Source organism: Oculina patagonica, chromosome 4 (genome assembly GCF_052425735.1).
Source record: "Oculina patagonica isolate OP01 chromosome 4, crgOcupat, whole genome shotgun sequence".
In the NCBI taxonomy this organism is placed as follows: Eukaryota; Metazoa; Cnidaria; class Anthozoa; order Scleractinia; family Oculinidae; genus Oculina; species Oculina patagonica.
In genome coordinates this window covers 9,113,331-9,126,916 of record NC_135761.1, presented here as the reverse complement: position 1 = coordinate 9,126,916, position 13,586 = coordinate 9,113,331, and the positions used below count along the sequence as shown (strand labels likewise).

At 37.5% G+C, this 13,586-nt stretch overlaps 1 protein-coding gene across 1 annotated transcript; it reads left to right on the top strand.

Moving 5' to 3' along the window:
- Window positions 1-4,822: 4,822 nt before the first annotated feature.
- On the top strand, window positions 4,823-12,929 carry LOC144649391 (T-cell activation inhibitor, mitochondrial-like). Its single transcript, XM_078508878.1, has 7 exons — window positions 4,823-5,117; window positions 8,120-8,243; window positions 8,417-8,531; window positions 8,890-9,458; window positions 9,700-9,947; window positions 10,446-10,577; window positions 10,997-12,929. Exons 1-7 carry the CDS (start codon window positions 5,092-5,094, stop codon window positions 11,217-11,219), a joined length of 1,437 nt encoding a protein of 478 aa, XP_078365004.1. The 5' UTR covers window positions 4,823-5,091; the 3' UTR covers window positions 11,220-12,929.
- The last annotated feature ends 657 nt before the right edge of the window (window positions 12,930-13,586 follow it).

Genomic DNA, 13,586 nt, shown 5'->3' with positions numbered 1-13,586 from the left:
GAATCTGAGGAAAAGATAGGAAAAGAATAATTTATTGCCGGTTTTGGATGGAGTGCAAAGTGGAGTGGTAAGGATGTGTTCCAAAGTTATGTGGGTATAACTACAATTTACTTCTTCTTATGACAGTATATTTTTTAAAGCTGCAAACGTTTTGCCGTGCGCTGTGAACAGCTTCCTCGCTTTGTTATCGCTTTGATACGGCGGCTCGTACTACGCTATCGAGCACTCCATCCAAAACCGGCAATTCTTTTGCTCTGTTTCCTGATCCCTTGGTGATAACAAAACCTTTTAACGCTTCGTAATCGTACAGATTCGGATATCGTGTCTTGATGTCAGTGACAAGCTCTTCGTAAGTACAGTAAAAACCCGCGAGTAACAACCTGCATTTTCCCAAGTGAGCCTAAACAGGTTCTTACTTAAATGGTAATTAGCACAAATTTAGCCTATTTTTAATTTAGTTTCTTAATAGATAAATGTTTCCTGAAAAAAAATTTACATTGTCGTTCAAAGAGTTTTTAGTGGTATTCAGTCTTTTCCTTATATTACATGAAATTTGCTTTCCATTTTATCTATAAAAGTATAATTTGTGATTATAGAGGGTCCCCAATAGGTTTTTGGGGCTCCGTGATTTGGCTTATTCAAAGACAGAGAACCGAGATTTTAGATGGAAAAGGGAGCGAGATTCGGGACTGAAATTATGAACGGGACACGTGAATTGGCGATTTAACGAGGCGGGATTCGAGAAAATCAAGTTGCGATCTTCGTTAACGTCGCAAAAAGCTGCACAAAGCGTTTGTTATGACTTAAACAAGTTGTCCGTGTTTTCCACGTTCTAGTTACACGGAAAGAAAGAAATAAGCTTATTGTCGGTGATCAAAGACTTCAAGAACAGTGCTTGGAGGGAATATACACCCACTGAAAGGCCTTTTATCGTTGAGGCAAGGGCCTAGGGATGAACCAATAAATGGTCGGGATCGGGATAAGACCGGATAAAAACCTTCGGGATTACGGGATTAAGGGAAAATTTTCGCCGGGATGGCGGGATCCGAAAACCCTATTGAGGACCCTCATTATATCGGAATCATTATAACAATATTTTATAATTTTCAACATTGGCATTCACATTACAGTTTGAGTGACAAGGTTCCTAGGTGTCTCCAAAGAGGATCCAGAATGTCGACTTATCTTATTTCCCTAAAAGTAAACATTTATAATTAAGTTTAGATGCTTTCGGGGAAGCATTTCTTTTTTTACGTGAGTTGAAAGAAAAAGTCGCAAAAATTAAAACCCGTGAGAGTGTTATGCCAAACGGTACTGTTATTGTACAAGATTTCAGTCTTTTCCATCAACGGAGAGGCCAAATCTCAAAAAACAACTTGATCCTCTCTTGCGTGGGTTTCATGCAACTTTCACACTGCTTTCTGTGCAAACCTGGCGGGTAAAAAAAGAAACTTGCGAGGCAAGATTTTCTTTTCGACAGGAAATCCACAGCTGTGATCTGATAAACTGCGAACAGTCTCTTTCTTTTCCTAGCGTGCAACACAAAAATATAACACGAAAACAACTGGTGGAATAGTGGGTTTTTAATTTAGTCATGGACTTTTAAAATTTGCTTAAAACCAAAAAACAGTTTTGACGTTTTAAGCTGAGCCGTTCCTTTGGCGCGCTTGTCACGTAACACTCATTGCATGTTGCGTGACAAGATTGCGACAGATCCTTTTCCTTCTTCCATACTTGATTTCCTTGTTATAGTATTTTTATGGAGTGGAACCAACATATGTTGTTGTAAATAATATATTAAGTTTACATTTTCCCAACCTGTTATTCTCGTCTGCCTGTTGGAGCTCATTGGTACTCTTGCTCGCGTCCCCAGTAAAGTTTTAATATTTTATTTTGTTTTATTTTTATATTTTGTTTTCGTTGTCTTAAACGCTGGGTCGCTTTTTAGAAACAGAAATTTAATTTTAACGAATGAATTTTGAAAAAGGGGGGAAAATATGAAGAATTTTAGGCCTTTGCTACCAGAAATAACCCAAGTTAAAGCTCAAGCCACAAACTGTTTTATATATAAACTCCAGGCTGTACAACGGGCAGTTATGAAGTTACATAGTGTCTAGATACCCGGCAGCCGGGAAGTGTTTTCAAAATACTACATACCCGGCAGTCTGAAATTATTCTAGAATTTCCACGGAAAAACCAATCCAATCCTCCTCAAAACTATAGATCTTTGCTTAGAAATGCCAAGCGATTTCAATTATAGTTTTGGCTTTGTGTTTGAGGAAATTTTCGAGCTTGGGCATACTACAAAATCTTGATTCTTCGACACTTAGAAAAAATTCGTACTCTGACTCCGGTGTCAACTCTTATAGAATAATTTCTACAAAAACTGAAGTTGAAACCCTGCGAGAGTATTCGATATTTGCTGAGAAATGCGAAGCGATTCTAAATAATGTTTTGCTTTTGTTGTGGACGAATTCTCTTGGCTTCGGCGTACTATAAAATCCTCGACTCACGGGCACGGTTGTTCAAAAGACTAGATACCCGGCAGTCAAAAATTCATGAATAATCAATACATTCAATATCCACAAAAATGATCATTGAAACCTAGCTCCCGAGAGTATTTCAGTATTTCAATTTTCGGTCGGAAATACCAAGCGAGTTTTTACAATGTCAGTTTGGTTTTGCACAAATTGTACGAACTTTATGTGACTCACGGGCACGATTTTTCAAAGACTACATACCCGGCAGTCAAAAATGCTTCCCGTTTTTCCATCAAAATTTCCATTTGAACCTGCTGAGATGTCGGTGTAGAAATACCAAGCGATTTTCCAACTTAAGGCCTCAACAATTGCCTCGGCAAAGTAGTACAAAATGGCTACAAAACGCTTGAGCGTTCGGTGACGAAAGTCCGCCACCGATGTAACTTCCGGTGTGACACTTAAGTGGCGTGACAAAGGTGGCAAGTGGTGTTGGTTTTCGCGCCAAAACGAACTCAGCGTTGGAAGCGACGAAGTTCTTCTTCTTCAAATTCCCAGTTTTTTAAGACAATGAATGATTAACTACAACGAAATGACAAAAACATTGATGTTCTTTCGCTCCGTGTAGCTTGAAATCGCTCTTTCTAACTCTGCGAATATGTTACTTGCGAAGGGTTTCTTACCTTATTGATAAAACGCTTAACTTACCTTACAAATAACTAAGAAAACCGAGAGCTTCGTCGCTTCCAACACTAAGCCGTTTAGCCCACAGAAGAACTTCGTCGCTTCCAACGCTGAGTTCGTTTTGGCGCGAAAACCAACACCACGTGCCACCTTTGTCACGCCACTAAAGTGTCACACCGGAAGTTACATCCGTGGCGGACTTTCGTCACCGAACGCTCAAGCGTTTTGTAGCCATTTTGTACTACTTTGTCGAGGCAATTGTTGAGGCCTTAAGTTGGAAAATCGCTTGGTATTTCTACACCGACATCTCAGCAGGTTCAAATGGAAATTTTGGTGGAAAAACGGGAAGCATTTTTGACTGCCGGGTATGTAGTCTTTGAAAAATCGTGCCCGTGAGTCACATAAAGTTCGTACAATTTGTGCAAAACCAAACTGACATTGTAAAAACTCGCTTGGTATTTCCGACCGAAAATTGAAATACTGAAATACTCTCGGGAGCTAGGTTTCAATGATCATTTTTGTGGATATTGAATGTATTGATTATTCATGAATTTTTGACTGCCGGGTATCTAGTCTTTTGAACAACCGTGCCCGTGAGTCGAGGATTTTATAGTACGCCGAAGCCAAGAGAATTCGTCCACAACAAAAGCAAAACATTATTTAGAATCGCTTCGCATTTCTCAGCAAATATCGAATACTCACGCAGGGTTTCAACTTCAGTTTTTGTAGAAATTATTCTATAAGAGTTGACACCGGAGTCAGAGTACGAATTTTTTCTAAGTGTCGAAGAATCAAGATTTTGTAGTATGCCCAAGCTCGAAAATTTCCTCAAACACAAAGCCAAAACTATAATTGAAATCGCTTGGCATTTCTAAGCAAAGATCTATAGTTTTGAGGAGGATTGGATTGGTTTTTCCGTGGAAATTCTAGAATAATTTCAGACTGCCGGGTATGTAGTATTTTGAAAACACTTCCCGGCTGCCGGGTATCTAGACACTATGTATAACATACATTATATATTCAATAAACATAAACATTGTAGTAAGTTGCTGTTTAAAATTTCATAAAGATTTACATAAAATGAAAGTAAACTTGGCTGAATTCCAAATTCATTTCAGAATTTCTCGTACTTTGTACAAGTGAGGAAATATATTTTGTGAAATTAACACGATACAGCTCGTGCTAATAAAACAGAAAATTATTCCTGCGTTTGTTTCATAAAAGAAATATAAATCAGTTTACTCGTTTCCGCAGAGTTACGGAAGTTATGGTGAAAATTTGATAAAACTACCTCTGGAAAACTGAGTGGTCCCCCGAGTCCACATGAGCCTCAAATGTCACGTTCATGTTTTCCACGGTTTTCTGGTTCTCTCAAACATCCAAATGTTTCACCAATCTCTATGAGGAGAAAAGCCGGAAATATTGTTTTGTTTCTTAAATTCTATTTTTTTTTTGCTGGATAGTTTACAAAGGTCAGTATATGTTTTCAGTTGTTTTTCCCGCGAGATAGCGCGAGGCGTTAGCGAAACGCGCATGTGTTTTCCCAAACTAGCGTTGCGTGACGACCCTGTAACGGTCAAAATAAACCAGATTAGTCCCGCAGGCTACCGCAGTAGCAATGAACGGGATCGTTTTGCTGATCCCATCAGTAATGTATAAACGAACCAGGAAGCTATACTGTGTAGCGGGAAGAAAATCTGAGGAGATTTCTTCCTACGTAGCTGACACGCTGCACGTACGTTTCGTGGAACAAGGGACATTTTATTCAAAACCGGTTTTCCAGTCGCACGTGATTGGATCGTGGTGTTTACAACTTGAATGACTTGCGTCCCGCACAACGCAGTTCAAAAGACCTTTCACAGGTGGCTGGCTGGTCGAGCGATCATTGCGGTAGTTCGTTATTGTACAGGAAGACATTAACAGCAACGAAATGCTCTGTGGAGTGAGTCGACTAAGGTTTGTATCTAGTAAAACATTTGTCTTGAAAGAGATGAAATATCGAAATTGTTTTTGAGCTTGAAAACTACGTGTTACTTTCCGATACGGTGAGTAAGCTAAAAAATTCACTCCGAATCGGCGAGTTACAACAACAACAAATTTTATTAACCCCCCCCTGATGAGGCTTGATGAGTTAAAGGGAAAGATTTAAATTAAGAGTCTTTACGTTGATAATCTAGATGAGTACATTTCAACAGAGCGCAAAATTGTCAAGGTTTAGCTTTGTAAAACGAATCCAAATGAGCCTCAAATGTCAGGTCGTGTTTAATGTAAGCCCCGGTCAATGAAAAGTGTACTTTAGAAAGTACTTTCACTACCTGTTCGAGTTCACCTCATGTAGAAGTGAAAGTGTAAAACTTCTAAAACACTGTAAGCTTACATAAGTAAGCAGAATATACATATGAGTCCTTACATACGTTCAGATACCAAAATTATTTCTTCGTGTATAAGGAGTCACTAACGTAACCTTTAAGTGTAGCACGCAAAATTAGTTTAGCTGGAACAAAAATATTCCTAAGTATTTATTTGAGGTTTGAAAATGAATGTGCAATATAAATGATCGGTATTGAGTTAACAAAACTTGTTGTTTTTCAAGTTGTATATCTATAAATAGATTTAATAATTTTGCCTGAGGATAATTTTAAATGACATTGGTTAAACGATGTCAAAACAACGTCTGGAAAGTGATCGAAAAACTATTTTATTTTCACTTTAGTTCATTAGAACTTTTAAAAAATTTATGTGTGGCACAGAAACTTCAACTGCCTACGTCAGAGTGTCAGTAAATAAACTTCTCATTTGGCTGTATTTATATTTTGAATACTTCTAGAACGTTATACAAATTTTAATTAAATTTAAAAAATTGTTTTTTTCATTATTTTTATCCATACTTGTATATATTAAATCGTTTGTTTGAGCTTATGACTGTGTATATCACAACAACATTTTAAGTTTTCAAGTTTTCAGTTTCAAAGTTCTTCGATTATATGTAACCTGGAAAACATTAAGTGCTTAAAAATATTTGTGAAATGTTTTACAAATGGTGTTGATACCAATAGCATGTAAGATCACCTGCAATTAGTTGTGAATTTTACGTAACATCTTTCATGGGTGTTTTTCAAAGAACAATCCTTTGGTCTAAGATTATGCCCAGATGTATAAAGTTTTTATTTTTTCTAAATATGGTATTCTCTGCGAACAAAAGAACAAAACAGGCTCCAAAACAGATGTTCAAAAAGGAGCAATTTGTGGAGCTATAGATAAACTATAGATAAACTCTCCATTAAAGAGAAATACTCGCTCTTTTCAAAGATATTAATAAAGTTAACACAAATACAAGAGATGGGGGCCTCTTTTAGCTTAGAAGTGGAGAAAAAAAAGGCGAAAGTTGGTTGCTATAAGCGCCATTTTGCGATGTTAATGATTACCGCTCTGCCATCCGAGTCGATATGACCTCGCGTTGACAGCAATATTACATGAATCGGCTTTACAACATGCGATCGTATCTACGCAGTTCGAGCAAAATTTTAGTAAAAGACGGCAAAATTCTTTCGTATTTCATCTTCAAATATAATTCGAAAGCATCGACTAAATCTATGCCTCTTTTTAAGCCTTCTAAAGCTCACAAAGAAGCTGTCTTGATATCCGACCCTCGCAGAGCCCAGAGAAGACGCAGCATGAGTTCCGTAACGCAATTGCGAAATTTGGCGTTGCTATGTGTATCATATTTGTTTACGCCGCCATGTTTTCTCCGACAGTAATCGGAAAAATCCGTATTTTTTTGTGCTTGTTCGTGTAGCAATCGTAACAATGCGGCCTTAAACACAATGAACAGCGGTCTACCTCTGAGAATTCAATATGGCGTCGAAAAAAACAGAGCGTCGAACGCACATTTCGCTGCTTACATTCGCTAATTTCGCCGCTGTAACAGACCGCCTCGAAAGGTACTTGCAATTTAAAGGTGTAGAATTGTCAGATCTCAGTGAAATTTGCACTGTTTATTTGTGTAATGTCGAGGAAACTGTGTGTGAATACCCGGAGCGGCCCAGACATTTTTCACAAAATTATGGCTGTTCAAAGTTGAGGCACACATAAAAATAACTAGAATGCTTTATCTCCAGAAGTAAATGCTGGCATACTCCGGGTATTTGTAGGTAATTAAACGTTTCTATCATAAATCGGCTCCAGTTGAAATTATCTCTGTATCTTTTAAAAGAAAGCCGTAAATCGGCAATCTTTAATTTTATGAGCCTGCGATTTAACCGCGAATTCACACCTAAGGTGTGAAAATTGACACCTCGTATATCATTTTCCTGAATGTACAGGTCTTGTTTAATAAGCCTATGTAACTTTTATTTTGAAAAATGATTTAATGTTTGAGTTATTAATTTTCAAATTGGACATGTTTATAGCAGTTCTACTACCTTAAAGGGGTGTTAAATGGTAAATGCATGACATTGTGAGATCGCAAGACTGATATCTTTTCTGGGAGCCCAAGACCTTTTTAGCCTTGCGAAAGAAATCGAGATTCCAAGAAGGCAACAGAGAAAAATTCGAGATGACGAGACCCCTGAAATTTGGCTTTAACTCTGCAAGACTCGCCTTTTTGGAAGGACCATTCACCACCCCTAGATACCAAAATTTATATTTGTGTCATAGAAAACCTAAAAATGATGATCCATTTTTTTTATTAGCAATTGCTATATTAGAGCACTGAAACTGTTTATAAGCGTCTGAGGCTGCATATGGCTAGGATGGAAATGGATTGCAACTTGAAAAATCGATATTTATAGCCAAAGTTTAATTTCTATCTGTATGGGTTGAGTTGCCTACCTCTAACCTCTGAACAGTTACCACTAACCTCTGAACCAAAAATCTGTGAAATCCCTGTGGCGTAGCTCCTTTTAAAAATATAAATAGTTCACATTTTGCCTTTGACATGTCGGTCTTTTTCTTTTTAGCTTGAAGAGGTCCACCTGGTGTGTTTTGTCCCGGTATCTGTCAAGTGCACAGACCAAGGCAGCTCTTAAACCATTTTACTTTGCAGTTCATCCTGATCTGTTTGGCCAGTATCCTCTGCAACGAGTGAGCAAATTTATTCACATTTTTTTAGTTTGTGTTATGAGATATAATTATGATGAAAGGCCCTTCCACAGATTGGCAGATTTGTGTTCCCCATTTTACTGCCTTTGGTAACAATCTATTACATGTCCAGGAAAGGCTTGACTTAAGACTGTACACTGTGTTTTCTTTTACAGTCAATAAATGAAGATTCCTTGAAGAGGTTAAACTCGTACCTGGAAGATCTGCAGGAGAAAAACCCAGTCAATCCAACACACTTGATGTTTTACTTGAAAAATGAAGAAGAAGAGGGTAGGCCAAGATGGCGTTATGTGAAACTATACTTGAGGCCCTACCAGGGTAAATTCCGACGAGCGACATGGCCCAGAAAGTAGTGACAGCACATAACATAAAATCGTGACAAATGACAACCCTTTTGGAAAAACTTAAATTCCGACAAGGACAAGCAATTTTTCTTCATTTCAACTACCCACAGCGACATGAAGTGCGATAAAATAGCGACACAGGACATATTTAAATTTAGACAAGCAACACGGGATCCCTCCCTGGCAGGACCTCATACTTGCATGGTTCGGCCTGTTAAAACTGTCAATTGAAGATGTCAATCAGATTTTAGAATTACGGCCTAATTTTGATCACTTTTTTTCAGGATTGGATCTCTTCAAGACAGTTCGAGTTTCACTCTTTTCACGTGACGTCCATTTCACAATCAGCCACATTCTAAAAACCTGTGGCATGTTGGAAGATCTCGTTACTCTCCATGAGAACAGTAGAAAACCCAAAGTATCGGTTGCATTGCCGTATGATGCCCCACACCACTGGATGCATGTGTATCAACAGTTCAGCGACAGACAAACCCCTGTGGACCTTGCCCAATTGCAGAGAAATGCTAGACTGTCTTTAAAGGATTTCTTAGACAAGAACATCAAAGATGCGACAGAAAAACAAGAGAGTAGCAAAAATCTTTTGAAGGAAATCATCCTCTTATCTGAAAAGATTTGCCAAAAACTCAAATTAAAGAAGCTTGAGTCAATCAGCGGTTGGAGTTACTCATCGTGTCATGGTTCCCTGAAAAACTTTTTGAACCTTTGCTACTCAAAGCAATATGAACTTCAAAGTCTCGAGGGACGCACGGTTGTGTTTACAGACTGGACAGGGGTTGATCCTCTTGGGCGTGTGATGTTGAATACTCAGGATGTTCCAGAATTTTGGTTATCGGTATGTTTAGTAGCCAGTGTAATACTTTCTTTCATCTTTGTCATAAAAATTAATTCTCTCCATAAAGGACAGTTACCTTTTACACTATAGATAGTGTGAACATTGCACACCCGATTCCAAGTGCTTGCGGGGTCATTGTGTTGTGTTTTTGGTAAGACACTATTTTAACAGTGTCTCTTTCTACCCAGAATCTTGCCTATAATTCACTAAAAAGCTAAATAAAATAATATTCTTGTTGCAGCTTTTAAATTCACTGGAAGACTATGATGTTCTAGTTGATCAGGTTCCTACGTGGGTGAGAAGGTTATCGGCATTACTTGGGGACATAACGATCAAGTTTGATCAAGAGTCGCCTTCTGTCTCAGTTACAGAGTATTTAAACTACTTGTACAGAGTGGTTTCTTCACTGAGGAGAGGACTGCTTGCACCAGATGCTTCAACTACCATTCAGCCAGGAGAATTTAAAGGGTTTACCACCAGAATTCTGAGGTAAATTGTCTTCAGTGTTTAGTGGGTGGGGACAGGGGGTCTTAACATCACGCCTCCTGTACCTATCACTCCTGCTTCCCGTACCTTATACTCTAACTTCCTGCCCCTTTCTGTAGTGGTTCCCATCTCTTTGTCCCATAATAATCTCTTGTGAAATATAACAAGATGTTGCAAAATTTTACTTGTTTTCTCCCGGTTACCGCCTGTGACCTTAGTAATCCCGCTTCCCACCCTCTCTTCTCCCGCCCCTTTTCTCCCGGGCTCCTGCCCCCTGTCCCCCTCCACTGTATAGTGAATGAGTTTTGCAAGGCGGCTTAGAATTTATCTAAGAACCACGTCATATAAGATTGGTCCACCTTGGCTTTATTGATATCCTGCTTTTGTTGGTTACTTTGTGCAGAATGAAAGAACTTCAGAAAATCTGTGTTACTTCATGTAATGTTTTTTCGGTTTGAACAAAACTTAATTCCTGATTTACATGGTGTAATTATCTTTCAGTCCTGCAGATTCCCTTAGCTTGTCACTGAGTGGTGAGTTTAGAATACCAGCTTCAATTCCAACAGAACTTATTGTGGATTTTCTTGTAAAGCACAAACAAAAAGCTTTGGATCTTCATGATGAAAATAAAAGGTAAAATATACTGTCTAGAAGTGCAACTGAAGGTTCAAATGATTGTCACTATAAACTTAAGTGGAGACAAGCTCAGCTTGGAATCTTATCTGTTGAAATCATGTGTTTAAATCCTTGTACTTGTTACTGTCAGTAGTGCACTGTATTAACAAACTATATGCCCTTGGAGGAAAACAGAGGATGTTATATACTCCAGACCCATACAGCTGTTGTGGTGTTTAAAGTTATCTTTGGTTTAAAATTTTCAAACCAGTTTGATTTTTTTGTTGTTGTCTGACACTATTTGTTAAGGGAGAAAGAAAAGAGTATACTCTCAGATTTACTGATGCCCCCCCCCCCCCCCCCTTAGGGAACCTGCTCAAAATTGTAAATTACAGTAAATGAAACTTTTATTGACTTGAATTTATTCCTTTTTTTAGGAACATGGTAACAGAAGACAAAGCAGTTCAGGCCTGCAAAGATAAATTTAAGTTGTCTTTGCTATCTAAAGATAGCTCAGTGTCTCCGCTTCAAATGAGTGATTGTTGTGAGAGATTAAGCAAGCAAGATTACCCTGACCTGAACAATGCAACTCTCATAGTATCCAAATATTATCACGTTAATGAAGATGGACATATCAGCATTCCGTGGAACTGGAAGTAAATTATGAGCTGCTGTGAAGGGAAAATTTTGTGAATGGAACTTAAAAAAAACTTAAAATGTACAGTTATATGTAAAATTGAAGAGTGGAGTATAAAAGTAATATATATGCAGTATTATTTTCCTTTGCATGTAAATAGAAAAGTTATGACAATAATGACAGGTCATGTGAATTAGGCATAACTTGATTGACAGACATGGTTAGACCAGGTTGTGTAATTAACTTTATATTGAAAAGAGGATGTAAAAATGTCAAAGAGGATGCAAATGATTCCTGTGTTGCTTATAGGAAAAGCGCTGTGCGATGAAAACAATGAGACAGTTCAGTCTTTAATATTGCATTTTGATGATGGGCAATGTTGAGTCAGATTTTGTACTTTAATTAATTTATAAGATGACCTCATTAGCACAGCTTCTTATTAGTGTATTGCTCTGATTTTGGGAGTAGAAACTTTTTTCTCTCCTAAGGCCAGTAAACTGCTAAAAGAAGAAAACATACCCTTAATATAATTAATTTTGTAAAAAAATATTGCCATATTGGAAAAAAGTCTTTTTCCGTATTATTTTGAACTAAAGATTTATTTATTGTGACTAAGCTAATTAATCAACACTGCAGTAGAATGCTGTTTAGACAGCCACCAAAATCTGGGCATGCTAATGTGTACATTAAGGCCAATAACACTGCCGTATAACAGGCAAGGAAAAGGGAAAAAATTGTACATAATTATGGTTTTAGTATTTATTAAGTAGAGGTATAAAATAAATGATATTAATACCCAAATATGCCGTATAGCAAGTTTTGGGAATTGGTTCATGCAATAATAATTATTTCTCTCACTACAGATCAACTTTTGGCACAAAGAGTATAGATACTCTGTTACCATTGTAGTGGATAAATCATTCTAAGTATTTATAAAATAATATACAGAATGTGTCAACAAGCACTTTTGAAAGGAACTAAAAGAACTACCTACTATCTAATGATGATTTTGTTTTTCAGAAATGATTGGGAATTTGCAGTGAAGAGGTGTCTAAAACGTTATGGAAAATATATTGTAAATTATGTTATATAATTTGATCAAAACAAAATTATTTATTACAGCTGATTTTGACATTGTCCTGTTCCAGAAATGTCTATACCAACCCCAACGGGATGGTCATTGGAATTTGCAGAGTGGGGGTGGGGCAGTATGAATTTTTTGTGAAACAACACTGGTTATTTTATAAATATTCAGCAGGCTATATTTTGCTGTACAGAATTCTGCATGTTTAATGCTCTGACTGATACTTTGCGGGCCGACTGGGTTTGGGTTAATTGGTGTAACCTGTTATTTTTTATGGATTGTACATGTGTTTTAAAAGTTGACATCAAACTGTTTGTATTTTTAGAGGGCAAAATAAAATGCTAATTTTGTGTTAAAACGTGCTTTAATAATTGTTATTATTTTTCTGGGAGACACTTAAGGTGGCTCGTAACGGTTTCCAGCACTTTTCAGCTCTTATACTTTGACGGGTCATTACTACAAATCTTTATCAGTTGATGCTACAATAATGGTATGAAATTAATGCCCAATGATTGGTGAATATGTTGTGATTATTTTCAGGACGTCAGTGGTTACTATAGCAACAGTATAACCTGTTAAAAACACCCTAAATTTTGGCTTTAAGTGCTTATAACTTCAAAACGAGCTCGGTGACCCCCATTTTTTATTATTGAACATTGATCAGCATGTTAAGATACATAGATAGATAGCTCGTTTTTGAGTTATAAGCACTTAAAGACAAAATTAAAGGTGTTTTTAACAGGTTATACTGTTGCTATAGTAACCACTGACGTCATGAAAATAACCACAACATATTCACCAATCATTGGGCATTAATTTCATACCATTATTGTAGCATCAACTGATAAAGATTTGTAGTAATGACCCGTCAAAGTATAAGAGCTGGAAAGTGCTGGAAACCGTTACCAGCCACCTTAATAGCTTCTGAATACAGGGATGTAGCTAAGGAAACACTGAGGCGGCTCTTTGGCAAGCCCAGCTGGCTTAATTGGTTTTGGCAGCTCTAAAAAGTTTGTATTCATGTGAAATTTCAGCTGGATTTAAGTTCTTTTACAGCCAGTCAAATTAACCGTCAGCTGGCTGTTAGCAACATCCCTGTGAAATTATACCCTAAAATTCCAGTTATAAGCCCCTACACTTTTAAGCCCCCCAGGTTATAGCCCCATCTATCTGGAAACAAAAAAATATCGATTATACCACCCCACCCCCAGATATAAGCCCCGCTCTGCTGGATGACACTCCTGAACAGGGCCAAATGTTTCTTTATTACAACTTTTTAACTTAAAAATGTATTTCGATCAATACT

What these genes read in the sequence shown, in the direction of transcription:
- LOC144649391 (XM_078508878.1), top strand. Translation starts at nt 5,092, where the DNA reads ATGCTCTGTGGAGTGAGTCGACTAAG. An exon ending in TGTGGAGTGAGTCGACTAAG is followed by an intron (nt 5,118 to 8,119) that starts GTTTGTATCTAG and finishes TTTTCTTTTTAG; the next exon opens with CTTGAAGAGGTCCACCTGGT. An exon ending in GAAAAATGAAGAAGAAGAGG is followed by an intron (nt 8,532 to 8,889) that starts GTAGGCCAAGAT and finishes ACTTTTTTTCAG; the next exon opens with GATTGGATCTCTTCAAGACA.